Raw genomic sequence first — 20,889 nt, forward strand, 5'->3', positions numbered from 1 at the left:
AAATAGGACCAACATTATCTTACTACATAAAATTCCCTTATACAGTATACCAAGAATCAAGAAAATTTAATTTGAATGCTATGACATAATTAACTAACTTTAAAACTCAGTTTATATTGTCCAAATTATCAAACAAGAACTTAAAATTCAAAAACCATAAAAATGTTTCAGAAACCATATCCTCTTAAATAGTTTCAAAGTAAAAGGATGGAGATACACATCTGTATCTGCATATAGCAGCCCATGCAAACTTTAAAATATGGAATTTTTCTGGTGAAGAAGCATTTCATAATGAATAAAGAGACAACTTATCAGGAAAGTATAACAACTTAAATCAATATGTACCCAACAATAGAGTACAGAATATGCAAATCAAAAAGTGACAGAATTAAAAGGAGCAAAATAGGTATGCAGTTTTTTTTTAAAAAATATTTATTTATTCTAATTTGTTATATATGATAGCAGAAGGCAATTCAATTCATATTACACATGTAGTGCACAATTTTTCAAATCTCTTGTTGTATACAAAGTAGATTCACACCATTCATGTCTTCATACATGTACTTAAGGTAATGATATCCATCTCATTCCATCATCTTTCCTATCCTTCCCTCCCCTTTGCCCTATCTAAAGTTCCTCCATTTCTCCCATGCTCCCTCTGCCAACCCCATTGTGAGTCAACATCCTTGTGTTAAAGAAAACATTCAGTCTTTGGTTTTTTGGGAATGGCTTACTTTACTTAGCATAATATTCTCCAACTCCATCCATTTACTTGCAAATGTTTATAGCAGCACAATTCATAATAGCTAAATTGTGGAACCAACCCAGATGCCTTTCAGTAGATGAATGGATAGGAAAACTATGGTATATATACACAATGAAATATTACTCAGCATTAAAAGAGAACAGAATCATGGCATTTGCAGGGGTATGCAATATTAACAATTGAAGGCTTTCAAATCCTACATTCAACAATAAATAAAAAAGCTAAACAGAATGTCAGAAAATAAATAGAAACCTCTAAACCAACAATACCTGGAAATTTTTAGACTATTGTACCTACTATGACAGGGAGCAATTTTCTCTCAAGTGCATATGTATAATGTTCTTTAAGATATACCAAATTCTAGGCCAAAAATAAATCCATAAATTTAAATGGTTTGAAATTATGTATAACCGTGTATCACCTATCTTCAGCTAATGGAAAAAAAAAGGAAATATCTACCTGATTCTCTCTGCCAGATGCTTTCAGAAGACATACATTGTGAGACCAAAACACAAGATTTTGGTCATCTTCATATTTTATCTTTCTATACAGAGATAATTGTTTATGTACCAACTGTAGGTCATAATTGCTCCACTTCTATTTTTAGTCAACAAAATATAATTATTAGACTGATGGTTTATATGTTTTCATTATTGAAATTACTGCTATTTAATAATAATAAATTGATTGAATTCAGAGACTTTTTCTAAAGATTTCATGAACAAAATTCAGACAATCAGGATAAGAGGTACAATTTGTAGACTATATTTTGGATCAAACTTTGTATGATTTGATTCATCTAAAGCCACTGCTTTGTTGTAAAACATAACGAGACTCTTTCCAGATACAAGCAGATATTCATCCCCTGAAAGATTCACTGAAATAGCCGTCAAATTCTATATTTTCTTGTGACAAGATGACAGTGGCAGACAAAAAACCATCGGTCCTGCTACCAAACATGAGTTCAAAGATGCATCATCTATAAGGGAAAACAAAAAGCAATAATATAAAATTTTGAGGAAAAATTACCTCTATGCAGAGTCTTATTCAAATACCAAGTAACAAAAATAAATGAAACCCTGTGTACTGTTTTACTGACATCTTCAAGCAAACATTGGATCTACCAAGGATAAGGCTTTGACCAGGTCAAGATATACCATGGTAACTTATAGAATCTGCCTATGAAAACATATACTTCCAATCACTGATGGAATGCAGCCATTGGTTAGAATTGACACATGCGCATTGCCAACTGTAGAAAACAAAGGTCACAATACTTTCACGCATACACTCAATCAATCTAGAAAATAAAACACATAAAATTCTCTACAAGGTAATAGTGATTGTCTTTAATGAAAAAAAATGAATTTAGAAATTTTCCTAAATATAACTGGCTAAGATCATTCATACAAATCACATAATAGTACACACCTTCAAATAAACATGTTTTTTTAAATTAATGAAAACTCTAGGCCATTTTAATTAAAAAATGTTCAGATATCACATGATAAATCTAAGATGCAGTTGTCACAGTGTGTTTGAACAGACATCATTATCACAAATAATGTTGGAGGGAAACATAGTGCCTATAAGGAATGGCCTAAAGGCACCAGTGATCTTCAGTTCTCCAGGGAGATCAGAAGACCAGTATCTTCCCTTGGCAGTCTGTTTGGTAATAGGCAAATAAGTATCCCTCAGACCACAGCTACATCAGGTCACCACAGTAGATGCTATAGAAGTTCATGGTATCAGGAGAGGAAGACTCAGTTGTACAGCAGGGGCAGGCTCTAGGGTTTTAAGTTCATAAAATGCACAGGGCTTTGTAAACAAGCTGAGTGGTATGTGGGGCCAACCATAGGCACAGCTGGGTTCACATTCTTAACTAATTAGCATTGAAGCCATCTAAAATAGTTCTTGGCACCAACATACCCAAGATAACTTTGCTATTTATGTGTGAAGACATAGATAATGATATGATGTACCTTTAATAAGAGACTCTTCTATTTTGGTGACTTATTCATTCCAGATGCCAAATTTAAATTATATTATTAGCTACTATGAGAGCATAACCAATACAGATTTCCCTTCTTGCAAGTCTTTTTTTCACTTTTAAAGGTATCCTCCTTTGTATCTTCACATATGTAGTCTTTGGAACGAAAGCATGACTTTAAGACAATAGGGAAGGATGGGAATCTCGTGGAGGAAAAGACAAGATTCCACATTTGATTTGTAAATTCTTGAATGATGATGTTTTATTATTTTCTTGTGAAGCAACATCATTCACTTTGATTTATCCTTCACATGTATACACCCTATAATTTTGTGTAGAGTCCAAAGCAATGGCACAGTCAGTCTCTAAAATTTCAGCAGATGGGCCATGGTTATACACAAAGGGTTATATTCAAAATTTGTTTTTGTAAGACTTGCATTTTATTGACATCATAATTATGATCCAATGAAATAGACACATCTCTTCTTTGTGTATTCTTACCCAAAATGTATCGCTATACCTAGTGGTAAGAAAAGGAGAAGCTCAAATTAAAACATTCTATAAAGCATTTCCCTTCAAATTTGTCAATATAGCTAAAATCAAGCAATACTAAAAATGTGTGGCTAATAAAGAGATGTGCCAAACAAGTGAAATCCTCTAGATTGGCACCTGGGACAGAAAAATATATAGTAATGGAAAAATGGTGAAATCTGAATAAAATTGTTGCTTAGTTAAAAATATTGTAAAGGATTAATTTTTCAGTTTTTGAAACTATAGTATGAAAGATATGAACTATTGAATAGTGGAGATCAAATCTCTTCGACTTTTCCCAAGTCTAAAATTATTTAAAAATAAGGTTGGAAAGGAATTTTTAATTGCAAATTGAATGCAATGATTTGGTCATTGATTAATTCTTTCATGTATCAGATTTTAAGTGATCATTTGTATGTTGGACACTATTGTAAAAGGTGTGTGTTGGGGGAGTTAACAGAACAGAAAAGGTCCCTATTGTTACAGATCTTAGATAAGCCAAGGTGACAGATACTTCTAAATATGTGGTCAAGAAATCCTCTCTGAGAGAACAAGAGAGAAGGGAAGAGAAAGATTTTGCTGTTACTTTCAGAGGGGAGTAACTCAATGGCAGAAGCTTTAATCAGAAATAAATTTGGTCATTCTGAAGAGTCTGAAGGCTATTGTTATCTGTTTACCATTAGAAGAAACAGTGTTGAAAAATCTCTCCTACATAAATCCAAGGCTGTTGCAGTGAAAGCAATAGAGGCCATGTAATCCAAGACTCAGATGCCAGGCCTACCAATGAAAATTACAGGGCATGCAGTTACACTTGATTTTCAGATAAATAATGTTATATGCATTTCCTAGAACAATATTTGAAAAGTTCACATTCTGAATATCAATATTCCAAAATCTGTATTTAACGGAGTGTCTATTATAATATAGACAACTATGTAGAAAGGCATTGAAGATTTTTTTTTCAGTGTAGATTCTTGGCTGAATTTATCCTGCATATATTCAGATGTAGAAACAAAATGAATAAAAGAGATTTGGGAACATGGAACATTGTGAATTTAGCATCTTGATAATTTTAACCATTTGAGGACATGTCAAGTGATAATTTGGTGATAGATATCTATAGATCAGGATTGGAAATGTATTGTGAGATTAATACTGGAGAAGTATATATATACAACTAAAGAGAGGTAAAGTAGAGAATATAAATTGACTAGTACCTGCATGGACTCCTTCATATTTGAGGGTAAAATATGAAGAAAATAAAAGAGAAAAGTTACTGAACAGGAACATCTGGTGAGATTGTAATTAAATCTAATGTTTGAAGGAATATGAAGGGAAAGGCTGGGTAGATTTTTAGGAATGAAAAAAGAGTTTGATAAATCTAAGCACAACTCAGGCAAGATGGAGGTTTTGGTGATCCTTGTAAGAGGAGTTTTTCAGTGGAGTAGTAGGAACTAAAGGCAAAAAGATGTGAGAGAGAGGAGACTAAAAACACACCATGGGAATACATGTGAAATTGTGTGATGAACAGAAAATAAAGATTTTTCTGTCATTTCTCCTTTTGCTCACATCCCCCTCCCCCACTGTGAAATATTCTTAAGAACTCAATTTAGATCAGAAAATCCTAGCAGGAAAAAAGTTAAATAGAAATCTCATTGGATTAATGCTTTGCTGTTATGATTAGAGAGAGGAACTTAATTCTTCTGAAGAAAGAAATTAAACTTCAAGCAGGAATATCGGTAGAGAAATAATTTAGTAAATATTATTAGGGATATTATATTTCACAAAACCTCTTCACAGCTATTTTGGTTTAATGCAGAAAAGTTAATTACAGATTTTTTAATTGACAGGTGCAATATAGTTATGCCATTTTCAAGTGATTTTTCTAATAACTTAGCCAACAGGAAGACTGACCATCATGTTACTTAAGTTAGTATTAACCAAAAGATTATTCTAAGTTATTCCTTCATTAACTTTGCACTAGAATAACTTGAGAACACTCTTATTATCTCTATGTGAAATATGAAAATGATATGGTGAAGATATTTTCTATCATTTCAAACCAGCTAGTATTGAATAAAATGTCATAATATTGTGTTTATTTAAAACAATTAATCTATCAAGGGATACACATGGAAAGAACAATCATAAACACACATTGGATGAATATGTGTTTGATCTAATCATTGCTATGACTGGCAGGGCATGTGTATGTGGGTGCACACATGTGTGTATTCCTTGTTATTTCCTGGTTTTAATGGTACGAGGGATTAAACCCAGGGCCATGTGCATGCCAGGCAAGCATGTACCACTGAGCTTCATAATCAGCACACCATGAAAGTATTTTATTAAGACACATCTTTTTTTTCTTCATTTGATATAAATAAGGTGTATTGGCAATGTGGATAATATCATTCGCTCACATTCACATTTCTATAGACATGAAAGTACATTTTTCAACTAAAGGGCAGATCATCTTCCACATTCTTCTGCATCCAATAGGAGTAATTACCAGAATGAATTTAATGAGGACAGTAATAATTCTGGGGCTATTCAAGTGAACTCAGCCTATCTGTCACAAGTAGAATACTAGCAGGATATCTTATATGAAGGCTCTAATATACTGATAAACATGAATTTTTATGGTAAGCTCATTGAGAAATTAGTTACCTAGGATATAATGCTAATATTCACTGGAATGTTAACTAATCACTGTATACTCAATTTGGAAAAATTCAGGGAGAAATTGCATACCAGAGAATAACTTCCTTTTTATAATACTTCAACAGAAATTAAATATAAATGAGACTTACTCTCATTGTTATAAATGGAAAAGTCTAAAGCATTTTGTTCAGATGTGGTTTTCTCAGAAAACTAATTACTTGGATGATTATTAGCATCATGGGTTGAAAGATACATTTGGTTTCAGCATAGAAAAGGCATTAAATACCAGATAAAGAAAATTAATTTGCTTTGAGAGACAAGAAAAAGTCATGAGTCAAAAATAGTGTTTTAAAAAATGTTTTAAATTCAGAAATCATTGAGGTCCAAAACAAATAGATCATGATTCAGATTTTTACTTCTTATATGGAGGGTACTTAAAAGAGATTTTAAAAGTTCTGTTTGATGTAGGATTGTGCAAAGTTATGTGTCTCCTCTCATTGAAACCCTAAATAGAATAAGCAGATTCCAAATGAGAGACCAAACAAGCCAAGCCTCTTTAATGCCTCTGGGCCTTTATCTTATGGTCGAAAAACAACAAAATAATTAGATTAGTCATAAAATAGGCCGGTGGCATGAACACATGTGGTGGGTCCCACCCATACTGAAGGCATATAAAAGGCCTTCTAAGGGACACTTGTCCAGACTCGTCACCTACACTCCTTCTCTACCCAAGGACAAACTCTCCACTCAACAACCAATACCATGTGTGGCAGCTACTACGGAAACTACTATGGCGGCCGTGGCTATGGATGCTGTGGCTATGGGGGCCTGGGTTATGGCTACGGAGGCCTGGGCTATGGCTATGGAGGCCTGGGCTGTGGCTATGGCTGTGGCTTCCGCAGACTGGGCTGTGGCTATGGCTGTGGCTATGGATACGGCTCCCGCTCCCTCTGTGGCTGTGGTTATGGATGTGGCTCTGGCTATGGCTCTGGCTTTGGATACTACTAAGGAGGAAGCCTTGGGAGACTGTTTCAATACCTGTGACATAGGCTTCTACCAATTTTGAACCCCACACATCCTGAACTTCATGCTTGGATGAGTATGTTATACCCAAAGTTCCTGATATCACCTTGCTGAAGATTTGCCTTATGGTGATCCCTGGATCTGACTTCCCTTTTTGTCCTTCTGTGAATTGAACACATGAGAAGTGGAAGAACATGAAATATATCCTGTGAATTCTGTATCGTCCCAGGGACTGATGCTGTCCCAGATCTTGTCTTTTGATTTTTATGCAGGAGTATTTTCTTTATTTTCCCAATAAATGTGTTCAATCTGAAATAACATTTGTGGTTTTCTTTTCATTAGAAATCTACTACTTCATTTTCTGTTTGCATTAAAAGGAAAATTATCTTCTTTTTATTTCTAGAAATTCATATGTTCATCTACTTTCCAAAAATGAATCTAGCAAGAGATAAATACAGAAAGAAAATTCAACTTTATAATATCCTTGATATCTGACAATAGTAGCTAATAATCTTGTAACCTACAACTTCCTGTTCTAATGAAATAACAGTGGTGTTATGATGGGTGGTTGTTAGTATGAAAGGAGTTAGTGTTTGTCTATTTCATTGACCATTGTCTGAAAACTCTATATATCCCAAGTGCTGTTTACCAAATCTTGATCTGTGTGAAATCCTTTAGAAGATATGAATAATGACACATGATTTTGTACTTCTATTCTTAATTTTGGGCATATTAAACAAGAGTTTGCTATATTTTCTCAGAACATGAGATATAAAAGTTTAAACTGATCCCTTCCATTTATTTTTTACATATGTTAATCTAGTTTACGTTTTTCTTGAAAAGGTGCCATCTTTTCTTAAATTTATTTATATGTTTTTAATTGTAGAACTAAAATTATGGCATTCTATATTCCTTTGTTTCTTGAAGGTCTAAAATTTTGAATAAGGTTTTAGAAATATAGGACCCATAATGGGGAGGGGGAAGAACAGAATTTCAGTACAGTAGACAAAGGGGAATGAAAGGAAAAGAGTGGGAATAGAAATGGGAAAAAGATTGGAAGGAATCTGACAAAATTTTCCTACGTACATGTATGAAAAATCCTAAGCAAACCCAATATCATATACATCCACAAGAATGGGTTCCTATTAGAATAAGATACAATTGTGCATGCATAATTCCATCAGAATGGATTCAACTGTCATGTGTAACTAAAAAGGATCAACAAAAAAGGAACAATTACAAGACAAGGAACTAGGTTTACTTTATTATAGAATAATATGGGTTATCTGATTAGCTCTCCCTGGAGGGCTGGGTCTGCAATCCTCAAGGAGTTTTCTCCTCTCTCAGTAGATGGGTGGAGATGGCTGAGTCTGTAATGTCCAGGCCTGTGCAACCTGTTCCAGTGGAGGGAACTAATCTGCCAGACAATGGGAAAGGGCTAGCCACCCTATTGCAGACCAGCAAGCTGGACCAAGAGCCAAGCTCTAAGAGGCAGCTTGAGCCCTGGACATTATTTCCACAGGGGCAGGAAGGGAAGATGGCTCACTGCACACAGTCATGTGAAGAGAAGAGGGTACAGGAAACAGACGACATCACTAAGAGGCCCATGTGGCACAACAGGATGTTGTGTATGTACACACAGGGCCTAGGAGGGCTACCTTAGCTGCTTGTGGCTGGATGACTTTGTTCCTTGTTTCGTATTTTTCTGTTTCATGTAATGCACACATTAACTGAAAAAAGTCTTTAAAAATATTTATAGGAGCTATCAAAACAATTAATATTCACAGCCCTGGAATAGCAAATAATGGGGGAGAATAAATTGATATAGAAATCTACTTAAAGAAATGATGTTTTAAATGTCCCAAATTTGTTAAGAGTCAGAAATATACAGAAGTAAAGGTTGTAAATCCCAATCAGAATAAACTCAAAAGAAATTATGTCTAGTTATATTGTATTTGAGTTTTGGAGACCAAAAAACAAACATTAAAAAAAAAAAACTTGAAAGCAGCAAATTATAAGCAACACATTACTTATAAGGAATGATGAATTACCATGGCTTTCTCGTGAGAACCTATACACTCCAAAGGGAATGAAAAACAACTAAACTGCTGATAGAAAAAAACCTAATACTCTATATCCAATAATAATATCCCTCAGGGACAAAAGTAGAATAATATCTTTCTCTGATGAAGGAAAAATAAGAGAATTTGTGTTTACAAAATCTTTTCTAAAAGAAATGTTAAAGGAAATTTTGCAGGCTAAAAGAAAATGATCCTAAATGGAAACTTGTAACTTTAGAAACAAACAAAAAGAAATAGAAAATTATAAGCATTTGGGTAAATTGAATAGATTATTTTCCCTTATAATTTCTTTCAAATTCATGTAACAGGAAACCAAAACTTACAATATTATATGAGGGAGTTTGAAGTTAGGTTGATGTATGACAAATATTACAATAAGAAGCAATAGTAAAAGTATCTAAAATGAATCTTAAGCCTTTTATCTAAAGCAAAATATGAATTCAGAACATTGTGAAAGATTAGTTATGAAAATTATAATCACTGGAGTAATCTCCAAAATTAAAGAGACATAGCCAAAAATATAATAGATAAATTAAAACATAATATTAAACCCTTCACATATGAAAAATGTGGACAGAGAAAGTAGAAACAAATATTAAAACGTTATTATGGTTTAGATATGAAATGTCCCCCAAAATTCACATGTAAGAGTTTTCTGACATAAAATGATTAGATTGTGTCAGGTGTAATCTGATCAGTGCATTAATCCACTGATATGGATTAAATGGGCAGTAATTATAGGCAGATAAGGTGTGATTGGAAGAAGTACATCTTTGGGTGAGTTCTTTGAGATTTTTATTTTGTACCTCCCAAGGGGGACTTTCTCTTTTTCTCTGTTTCTTAGTTGCTGTGTCCTGAGCTGCTTTCCTCCAACACACCCTTCCACCATCTCCTCACTCCATCTCAGAGCTGTGGAGCAGGCCAAGCATGGACTGAACCTGTGAAACCACGAGTCAAAATAATGTTTTCCTCCTCTAAGTTTTTCTTCTTTCAGGTATTTTGGTCACAGTAACAAATGTTGAATAAAATGAATAGTCTAAACAATTTCAATCAGAGCAATAACTAAATAAATGTGAATTCTCTAACTATATAATTAGAATACACAGATTATCAAATTGCCTAAAATCAGATTCATCTATATATTGTCTATCAGAAAATAACTTTGTGTGTGTGTGTGTGTGTGCGTGTGGTTCTAGGGATTGAGCCAAGGGGCACTTTACCACTGAGCTATATCCACAGTACTTTTTATTTTGAGACAGGGTCTTGCTAAGTTGCTTAGGGACTCACTAAATCGCAGAGGCTGGCTTTGAACTGGTAATCCTCTTGCTTCAGCCTTCTGGAGTCCCTGGGATTACAGATATGCATCACCATGCCATACTAAAAAAATTGCTTCTAATATGTACTAAAAGAAAAAAGAGAAAAGAGTGAAAAACTATTAACAAATTTTTCCTGTGATTACTGTTTCAGTAGTGTCCCACACATTTGTTATGTGTATGAAAAGCTGTACCACGAAAAGAGTAACCAAAAGAATGCAGATGTGTCTGTCTTAATATCAGAACAATTACACTCATTATATGGAAAATTACTTGAAACTTTGTAGTTTTTACCTGATGTGCAATGACAATTAAAAATAATATTAAAATCTCAGGCAAAATATATTCTGTACTCCCAGATACTTCTCATTTTATGTTTTTACATTTGATAATCAATACTTGTCTTAGTTTGGGTAAATGCTAACATATAAATATAGACTAGTCATTCCAACTAGAATCCATAAAAATTATCAGTGGATATGGATCCTATCATGTGAAGAAAATTTCAAAATACCTGAAGCAAAAACTGAAGAAGTAATCACATACACAATTATATTGGAAAATTTATCCATCTCTCTCTGTAATCAGTACAAATAAACAGATATTTAAAATGGAAATTAGAAAACTGTTGAATTGCAACAATTAACTTCATATAATTGACATGTATACAGCACTCTAGAAGTGACCTCAGAATACAAATTTTGTGATATGTAACACATTCACTATGATAGATAATATTTTGTATAATAAAACAGGCAAAATGAATTTTAAAAATTGAAATTATACAAAGTTTGTTACAAAATCATTAAGGAGTTAAACTACAAATCAATAACAAAATGGTAGCTGAAAATTCCATAATAATTCAAAAGTAAATGGTACTTTTATATAACAAATGAGTCACTTGTTATAAAAAGAATATTTAAAATATTTTGAACTCAATGAAAGTGAATTTAGAATGTATCAAAATATATGAGATGAGAATAAAGCAGTGCATAAAGGAAAATGTATGGGGTTAGGTGCTTATATATTTAGAAAAAATAAATTTCTCAAATTTGTAATTCAAGCTTCTTCCCAAATAATTTGTAATTTTTAAAAACAAAAAAGTAATAAAAAATAAACATCAGGATTCAATACAAATTGAAAATAAGGAAAACAAAAAAAGTATAAATAAAGCCAAAAGTTGATTTTTTTTTCTTTTTTTTTTTATTGATTATTTATCGCATTACATAGTTCATGATATATCATCTTTCATACATTAGACTCAAATTGTGCTTTGAACTCCCATTTTCACCCCAAATACAGATTGCAGAATCACATCTGTTACATATTCGCATTTTTACATAATGCCATATTAGTGACTGTTGTATTCTGCTACCTTTCCTATCCCCTACTATCCTCCCTCCCCTCCCCTCCCCTCCCATCTTCCCTCTCTACCTCCCCTGCTGTTGTTCAATTCTCTCCCTTTTTTTTCCCTCCCCCTTGCCCCTCATAACCTCTTATAATTTTATGTATCCTTGAAGGTCTCCTACCATTTCCATATGCTTTCCCTTCTCTCTCCGTTTCTCTCCCCCCATTCGTCTTTGTTTACTGTAGTCTTTTCCTCATGCTCTTTCTTCCTGTTCTGTTCTTAGTTTTTCTCTTTATATCAAAGCAGACATTTGGCATTTGTTTTTTAGGGCTTGGCTAGCTTCGCTTAGCATAATCTGCTCTAATGCCATCCATTTCCCTGCAAATTCTATGATTTTGTCATTTCTTAGTGCTGCATAATACTCCATTGTGTATAGATGCCACATTTTTTTTATCCATTCATCAATTGAAGGGCATCTAGGTTGGTTCCACAGTCTAGCTATTGTTATGAGAAGTTCAATTAAGTCAATTAATCTCTGGAAAGGCTAACAAAGAAACTGGAGAGAAGACATATGCTGTCAACAGTAAGAATAAAAATGGATCATTACTACAGGTTCTATAGTAATGAAAAGAACAATAATGAAACAGAGGGAATAATACCCATGCCCATAAATTCAACAACTTAGAAAAAGTTTTATACTGTTTTATACTGTAAAAGGCATAAAATACCAAAACTTGCTCAAAATGATAAAATGTCTGAATAGTTGCATAACTAACTGAATTATATAATTTGTAATTAAAATTCTTCCAACAATGAAAACTTCTGGCCCATATAATTCTGCTGAAAGGTAAGTCATATTTGCAACATTGTAACAAATATCTGAGTTAAACTTGTAAAGAGAAACTAATTTTGTCTCACAATTTAGGACGTTCTAGTCCATGATTAATGGACTTTCTTACTTTGGGTCTGTGGCAAGATAGTGCATCATGGCAGAAGTATGTTGCAGAGCAAAACTGCTCATCTCCTTTCCAGGAAGTGGAAAAGAGCAAGGAAAATACTCTGGTGCCCCCACAATGTTCTTCAACATCATGCCTCAGTGAAGGTTAAAAAGGTTAAAAAATCTTCCCATCTCTGGGAGACACTTTTGATCCAAACTATAGAATTCTGCCTCTCACCTCCAAAGGTTCATGTAGGTCTCAGAATGCAAAATGCATTTAGTCAATTGCTCAAATCCCAGAATCTTAACTGTTCAGAATTGCTCAGAATTCCAAGTCCAAAAATCCCCTCTGAGACTCAGGGCAAATTCTTTTACCAGCCCCTGTAAAAATCAAGAGTGTTGCATACTTCCAAAATATAATGCTGGACGTTCAAGGCATAGATAGGGTAAACATTTCCTCTTCCAAAGGCAAGCAATAAGGGCAAAGAAAGGAAAGTTTAAACCCAAACAAGACCAAAACCCAGCAGGGAAAACAGGATTAAATCTTTTATCCTCATGTCTGGTATATAGGGCTCACCACAGCAGGATGGGAAATTCCAAGGTTTGGGGTAGCCACATCCCTAGAAATCTTTGCTGGTTATAGTCCATATGGCCATTTTCTTGGGCTAGCTCCACTTGTTGCCTACCACTTCCCTCTGCAAGAGTTGTGTATAGTTGACATCTCTGTCCTTGTGGAGTCTCCATTATAGTCTCAGCTTTACTCTCACTGGAGTAAGGACTGACTCTGCCACAGTCCAGCTGCAGCAAACTAACCGAGGGGTGACAAACAACTTGTGTACATTGATACAGCAGAAGTGGGAACCGTTTATTGTAGGACAGGAGGGGTATACATTCATTCCACACAGCTTATCTTAATCAACAAAAACTAGATACAGCAGTCAACCAATAAGGAATCTCCACACTTAATGGCTCGCTGGCATTACTTCACAAACCACTCCCTCTGTAAAATGCCAGGCGCCATCCTGACTTGTTTACAAACCTTAACATGCCTCCAAAACCTATTTCCTGGAATCCCAGGTTTGCCTTTGAAATCGTAATGGAAGTCTCCATGACCCCAAACTCTTCTGGCACAAATAATCAACATCATGTGGAAAAGGCTGAGGTCTGTCACCGGTGAGAATTGCACCCCAATAAAACCTGGTTGCAACAGTCTCTGAGCCCTCTGATGGCTAAATACAGGGAAACAAATACCTAGGAACATTCAGTGCTCAGGATACTCCAGTACTCCTTTCTTAAATGTAAATCTTTGTAAGAAATTTCCATTTCTATACCTTTGAATCTTTGCCTGGTGTGCCTTCAAGCCATTTATCCTATAAGCCTTGTACAAAGCACTCTCTTTGAACAGAATCTTACACACCTTTTTCAGTCAAATTGTAAGTTTTTCAAATCTTTCTGCCTTTTGCTCTTGATTCTCATAGTAAATATGCCCTAAAACAACCAGTAACATCTATGCTGCTGTATGAATATTGTTTCCTTGAAATTTCTCCATCACATAAATTAATCCACCACCCTTAAAGTTAGCATCTCACAATTTCAGAGTACAAACAGGAAAAAAAAAAATCAAATTCTATGTGACAGTGCAATAGGAGTTGACTCTATTCCAGTCCCAATAGAATACTCATTTTCATCTGAATCATAATCAGCATGATCATTACTATAAACATTTCTATCAGCATTCTGATCTTCCCAGTCTCCAAAAGAATCACCCAGTAAGCTCTGCCTATAGCATTGTAGACTTTTTAAAAATTGGCTTCTTCCTACTATGCCAAATTCCTCCTGAAAACCCATACCAAAGGCTCCAAAACATCATCAGATTTATAATAAAATCAAAAACCCCACTCATGGTAAAAAAAAAAAAAAAAAAAAAAAAAAAATCCGATAGTCAGCTTTTCATCTCTATGACAAATATTTGAGGTAAACTTATAAAGAGAAAAAGGTTCATTTTGTATCACAATTTTGGAGGTTTTATTCCATTGTTCATTGGCTTCTTTGCTTAGAGATTATGGTGAGGTACTGCATGATGGCAGAAGCCTGTAGTAGAGCAAGACCACTCACCCCACGGCCAAGAAGAGAAAGACAGTAAACAAGAGACTTGGGTCCCACAATCCCCTTCAGGAGCACATTCCTAATGACCCAAAGACCTCCCACTAAGCTTTACTCCTTAACATTTCTAGCACCTCCAAGTAGTGCCACACTGAAGACAGAGCTTTTACCACCTGGACATTTGGGGAGCACTTAAGATTCAAATAGAATAGCGGGTAAACTCCACCAGCCAATACCATTTACATTGGGATTTCTGCAGAAAAAAAATTACAAAAAAAAAAAGCAAGAAAGGAAGGGAGAGAAGAAGAGAAAGAAAGAGAAAAAGCAGGAGGAAGAGGATTAAAAAACGTAGGAGGAAGCACTTCTCCATTTATTATTTTTTCTTTGTCTACCCTACCCCCACTTTGGTTTTTGGTCAGTTAAACATATAAGCATTTAAAATAGTTTGGTGTTGGAATTAAAGATCACAATTTTACTGTGAAATAATTTCTTTAGTACTTTCTGAAAGTTGTGGTGAACTTTTCCCAACATCATCAGTTTAGGGAGAAATTTGGGGCACCTTATACTAGAGAGTGATAGGGTGGGTGAGGAACAGGTGCTAATTGTGCAATCTATACCAATAATCCTCAATAAGTTTTTTCCATCAGAATTATCTAATTTTTCTTTAAAAGCTTGCTGAGACTCCATTTCGAGACATTCTGATTTACCTGATCTAGGTGGGGTGTCAGCAATTATATTTTAATAAACTTCCAGGTGAACTCAGCTGTGCAGTTAGGATTGCAAACACTGACCTAGAAAGAGTTCAGTAGATAATAGCCAGCCTGGTTCACCTTGAGTCTAGATGTAACCAGGCAGTGTCTAAAATTGCCCTATTGATATGGTCTTCTTTGTCTTAAGAATCTGGGACCAGGTCTCCAGAATCTCAGTAAATTTAAAAGGGCTTGTCACTCTTAGGAGACTATGAAATTCATTTCTTTTTTTTTATTTTATAAGCGTGTTAGATGTATGCATAATAGTTGGTTTCACTTTGGTTTTGTTTCTTGCAGTTTTTGATTATTTTGATTATTTTTTCCATGTTAGGCATATTGATTTTGATGTGTCTTGGAGAGGTTCTGCTTTGAACTTGTCAATTTGGGGTCCAATATGACTCCTGTATGCAAATGTCTCTCTTGTTTCTAATATAGGGAAATTTTTGTGTTACAGTCTTACTGAAGATATTCTTAATGTCTTTATCCTGTATCTCACTGTTCTCTTCTATCCCAGTGTCTCTAAGTTTTGTTCTTTTGATGCTGTCACAGAGCTCTTGTGTATTCTGATCTTTGTCTTCTTTATCCCTTTATTACATAGTGAGTATTCAAATTGATATACCTTGTCTTCAAGTCCTGAAGTTTTATTTTCTATGTTATATAATGCATTAGTGATGTTTTCACAGGAAATTTTAATTTGAGTCATTATGTCTTTCATTTCCAGGAATTCTAATAAGTTTCTTTTCAGTATCTCTATTTCTTCATTGAAATGGTCTTTAATTTCCTGTGTCTGCTCTCTTAATCTGTTCCTTAGATTTTTGTTTAGTTCCTTGAACATTTTAATAGTTTTATATAGTCTTTCCCTGAAATTTCATCCACTTTTATATATGTGAGTTCCTTTGTTAGGGGATTGTGAATTTGGGAGAGATACTTGTTTGCTTGTTTTCTCATGTTTTCAGAAGTCTTAGACTTGTGCATCTGTTTATATGCACATCCTTTTGTGCATAGTTATTTATTTATTTATTTTTATTATGCAAACCCTCTGTTTTTGATATATGAATAGATATGCAAAAGTGGAACCTGAGTTGACCATCTAGATGTTCCTCCTTGGGTCCTGGTTGGTGTTTTCTTTTCCCCTATTCTATGTGTTGAAGTATTATTAAGTCTCAGGTGGGGCTACATCATGTGTGGGATGAAATTTACTTTTACTGGACTGAGTTGTGAGTATTGCTTGGTAGCAGAAACATAACACTACCCCCTCTGTAGTAATAGTGAGATTAGCATTTAATATCAGCATCAACAATAACAAACATGAACTAGATCAGGCATTAAATAGTGGGTGTCTACTATGTCATTCACCATATCAGTAATTATAACAACATATAGGAGTCATGTAACTATATAATTATATAAGATACTGGAATTACAGTGTCTAAGAGAAAATTGGATAGGAAGAGAAGAGAAAGTGAAAAAGCGAACAGAGGAAAGGCAGGAGATGATGGCTATAAAAAGGAGTAAAAAGGATAAAAGTAATAGAATGACAAAAGAGAGGAAAAAGGAACAGGAAAATTTGGCTGTTAGTGGTAGAGGAGAGTGGAGAGAGGCAATAAGAGGAAGAAAATCCGAGGCACAAACAAACCTAAAATCAAACCAAACAAAAGCCATGTATAATTTTACTCCACCTACATCAAGCCAAGGCTAAATCATAAATGGATGCAGAAAAAAGCAATCAAAATCAAAGTAAAATCATATGAATATATCTGTATGTTTTCAAACCTATCTGCACAATGCTAATGCCACACACATGCACATGCACAATCTCACAGAATGGAAAAAAGTAAATAAAATTTGAAAAAAAAATGAGAATAAAAAGGGTAAAAAGGGGGGATACAAAAAATATTTTTTTCTGTAAACCAGGGATTGAACCCAGGGCTTTAACTATACCCAGTGATTAAAAACTCTGAATGAGAAATAAAGGGCTTGTTTCTGCTGAGGTGGTGAAAATTGTTGACAGTGATGGATTGTCCTTCTTTCTATTTATTTTTAGTCTCTGAAACCCTTGGGTCAAAGCCTGGGGTTTGTTAAATCCAAGTCTTCCTGTTCCTTACCTAACTGCCAACCACCATGTCTAAGAGGCAAATCAGGTCCTGTATCTCTCAGCTTCCTATCTCCCAGTATAGGGTGGAATCAGCTGAGGAATGCATATGTTTTGTACTCCCATAGGGGGACTGGTGCAGAGTTCTAAATTGGAAGTTATAGTAGTTGGAATTTAGTCTTGGCTGAACTTTGGAACGCTGTAAGCAAGTATCTGAGATTTTGATCCACACTCCTGTAGCTAGCTGAGGAGATGATTATCTCTGGTGGATGTCTAGGTCTCAGGGACCTCCTATAATTTCTACCTTTAGAATGCATGGTGTACATAGGTTTCGTAGTCACTGCTATGCATGTGAATTACCCAGGATCAGATCTGAAGTGCAGATGCTCCTATTTGGCCATTATTGGCATTTTCCCAATAGTTCTTATGAGACACCAGAAACAAAGAGAACTGTCTCTCCTTAGTATCTGGAGCCTGGATGCCCTAGGCACAAATCTCTTTAGGCCTTTTTCAATCATACTGGCCCAGGTACACCATCAGTGTATTTTATAAGTTCCTGATCTACTCTCTCTACTGCTGGTCACTCAGTGCTTTTAAATGGTTCCCAATGGTGCCCTGTGGGCCTGCAGATTCTGGTTGTTTTCACTCAAAAATTTCCTTTATTAAATCTGGATCCATTAAGATCAGGCTCCTTCTGTATTCCATGGGTTCCTCCAAGCCAATTTGTTTATCTGCCACACTTTTCTCTCTCTGCTTGTGCTCCACACCATTTAGTAGCCATAGCTGCTACACCACTGCATTCAAGCTGGTGCATCTCTAATGTATTGTTTCTTGCATTATATTTGGAGTTTCTGACTTTCTGTGTCTGTATGGTTTCCTTTACTGTCCAGTTTTGAGTTTCAGAGAGTTCCCTTAGTTACCTACCTCACTGAGGAAATTATCCTTCTTTCTATTTATTTTTAGTCTCTGAAACCTTTGGGTCAAAGCCTGGGGTTTGTTAAATCCAAGTCTTCCTGTTCCTCACCTAACTGCCAACCATAATTAAAATTTAGAACTAAGGAATAGCTGGGGAAGTCCAACCTTCCCCTAATCTGCCATCTTCTTCTCCATGTATTTTGTGAAACAACTATCCTGATAAAAATCTGTGAACATGAATAACCAGTAAGTTTGGTTCATTGTACCCACTCCATTGCGGTTCTTATGGAATTTACATTTTCTTTCCAGGAGTCTGAAAATTTACCTTTCAATCATAATTAAAGCCCTGAATTGCTAATGAGCGCCCCTGGGCTGAAACATTGTATAGTTTGCTTCATTTTGGGTTTTTGGTAAAGACTGAGAGAAAACATAAGAAAACCTGCACATGGAGACCTTCAAAATCTCCTTGTATTATCCCCTTATGGTCTAGCTGTGTATACTTAACTATTTTACTATAATAAATGTAAGGCAGGAGCACAATTATGCACTAGTGATTATCAGTCCTTCTAGAGAATCTCTAAAAGTGGGGTGGTATTGGGAGTCCCAGGAAAGCATGGCCTCTAGGAAAGAAGAGACAATATGGATCTAGGGGCTTGAGGAGGAATTGAGGGGTAGTAAAAATCAGGGTGCAGGGGTAAATAGTAGAGCTGTATTTTAATTTTAATAATTGTACCACAAAATTTCATTTTATGGTATTCAAAGTACACAAAAAGAGCATGATTTCCTATTATTATTACATAAAACTTTTTTTGAGGCTGGGGTGGTGGCCCAGTGGTAGAGCACTTACTTAGCATGTGTTAGACACTGGGTCAATTCTCAGCATCGCATATAAATAAATAAAATAAAGGCCCATTGACAACTAAAAAATATTGGAAAAAAATTCTTTTTAAAAAAATTATTTGGGGAGGCATAGAACTTGACAGGTAAGAGCTTGTAGGGGAAAAATGTGCAGAATATAAAACTTTATGCTAAACAAATTCTAAAAATTGACAAATGCTATGTAAGCTGGTCCTTAAAACTCCCAGCAACAGAGATGGAGTTTCCACTTTAAAAAAAGGAAAAAAATTACAAATATCACTATGCTTTTAAGTCTCTGTGTGGGGGCAGGTACTGGGGATTGGCCCCAGGGCCTCACACATGCTAGACAAGCACAACACTACCACTGCTTTATTTCCTTAGCCTGGGTTTTTATTTTATTTTCAGTCAGTTCTCACTAAATTGCTCAGGCTAATCCTACACTTGTGATCTTACATATTTAACCTTCCAAATTGCTGGAATTAGAGGTACGCACCAGTGTAATCATGTTGAAATGTCTTTTAAAGTTCACAATTTTAGAAGTGCTACAAAAAGTAAGGCAGAAATATTAAGATAATATTTGGGGGGAAAAAACAGGCAATTTCAACCTTTTGAAGAAACAAATTTAAAAAGTCAAAAAAGATAAAATAAATTAGACTACATGTAATAAATAGAATGAAAACCAGGGTTTTTATTTCAGGTTAATAAAGTTTATTAAAAATAGTAAGAAACAAAATAATGCATAAAAATCAATAAGCTAGGGCAAATAACAGCTTCACTCTGTTGAAGGAGATAAGTAAGTTTGCAGAATTAACATCACATTATCTCACTCATCCTGAGGCTAAACACGAGGTAGAGAACTAGGAATGTTAAATCAATATGGGGCCACCAGATTTCAGGTCATCAACAGATGTCATCAGAAGTTTGAGGTGTAATTTAGTGTTTTGGCATAAGGGCATGGGATTCAGGGATGGTGAATCATGACATCATTTGTGTGGCAGATGACACTCCCCAAATCTCCTCAATAGTAGTATCCAAAGCCTGATCCACATCCATAACCACAGCCACAGAGAGAGCGGGAGCCATATCCATAGCCACAGCCATAGCCACAGCCCAGGCCTCCATAGCCACAGCCCAGGCCTCCATAGCCATAGCCCAGTCCTCCATAGCCATAGCCCAGGCCACCATAGCCACAGCATCCATAGCCACGGCCACCATAGTAGTTTCCATAGTAGCTGCCACACATGGTGTTGGTTGTTGAGGTTGTCCTTGGGTAGAGAAGGAGTGTAGGTAACTTGAGTCTGGACATTGCTCCCTGTAGAAGGCCTTTTATATGCATGCAGAGTGGGTGGGACCCACAAGGCACGTTATGCCATTGGCTGATTTTATGACTGATCTCATTAGTTTGTTGTTTTGCAATCACATGATCAAGCCTCAGAGTTACTAAGGAAGCTTGTTTATTTTTTATATTTTGAGTAGTTTTGCTCTGAAAGAATTCAATAATGAGACAGTCGTACAAAAC

The 20,889-nt window shown here is 35.2% G+C and overlaps 2 protein-coding genes across 2 annotated transcripts in view; one reads left to right on the forward strand and one right to left on the reverse strand.

Annotated features, from left to right (window-relative positions):
• Positions 1-6,713: 6,713 nt before the first annotated feature.
• The window catches only part of LOC308653424 (uncharacterized protein), a gene marked incomplete at both ends in the record, with an annotated part of 99,173 nt that continues 84,997 nt past the window's right edge, over positions 6,714-20,889 (forward strand). The window contains one exon of the mRNA XM_081301985.1: positions 6,714-6,942. Coding sequence (XP_081158111.1) covers positions 6,714-6,942 — 229 coding nt within the window. The remainder of the gene's footprint in view (positions 6,943-20,889) is intronic.
• LOC308653573 (keratin-associated protein 6-2-like) lies at positions 20,389-20,613 on the reverse strand (the record flags this gene model as incomplete). The annotated part of the gene is made up of 1 exon (XM_081302193.1): positions 20,389-20,613. The coding sequence occupies one exon, from the start codon at positions 20,611-20,613 to the stop codon at positions 20,389-20,391; it is 225 nt and encodes a 74-aa protein (XP_081158319.1).

This window comes from Spermophilus citellus, assembly GCF_964194105.1.
Source record: "Spermophilus citellus genome assembly, chromosome: 7".
Classification (NCBI taxonomy): domain Eukaryota; kingdom Metazoa; phylum Chordata; class Mammalia; order Rodentia; family Sciuridae; genus Spermophilus; species Spermophilus citellus.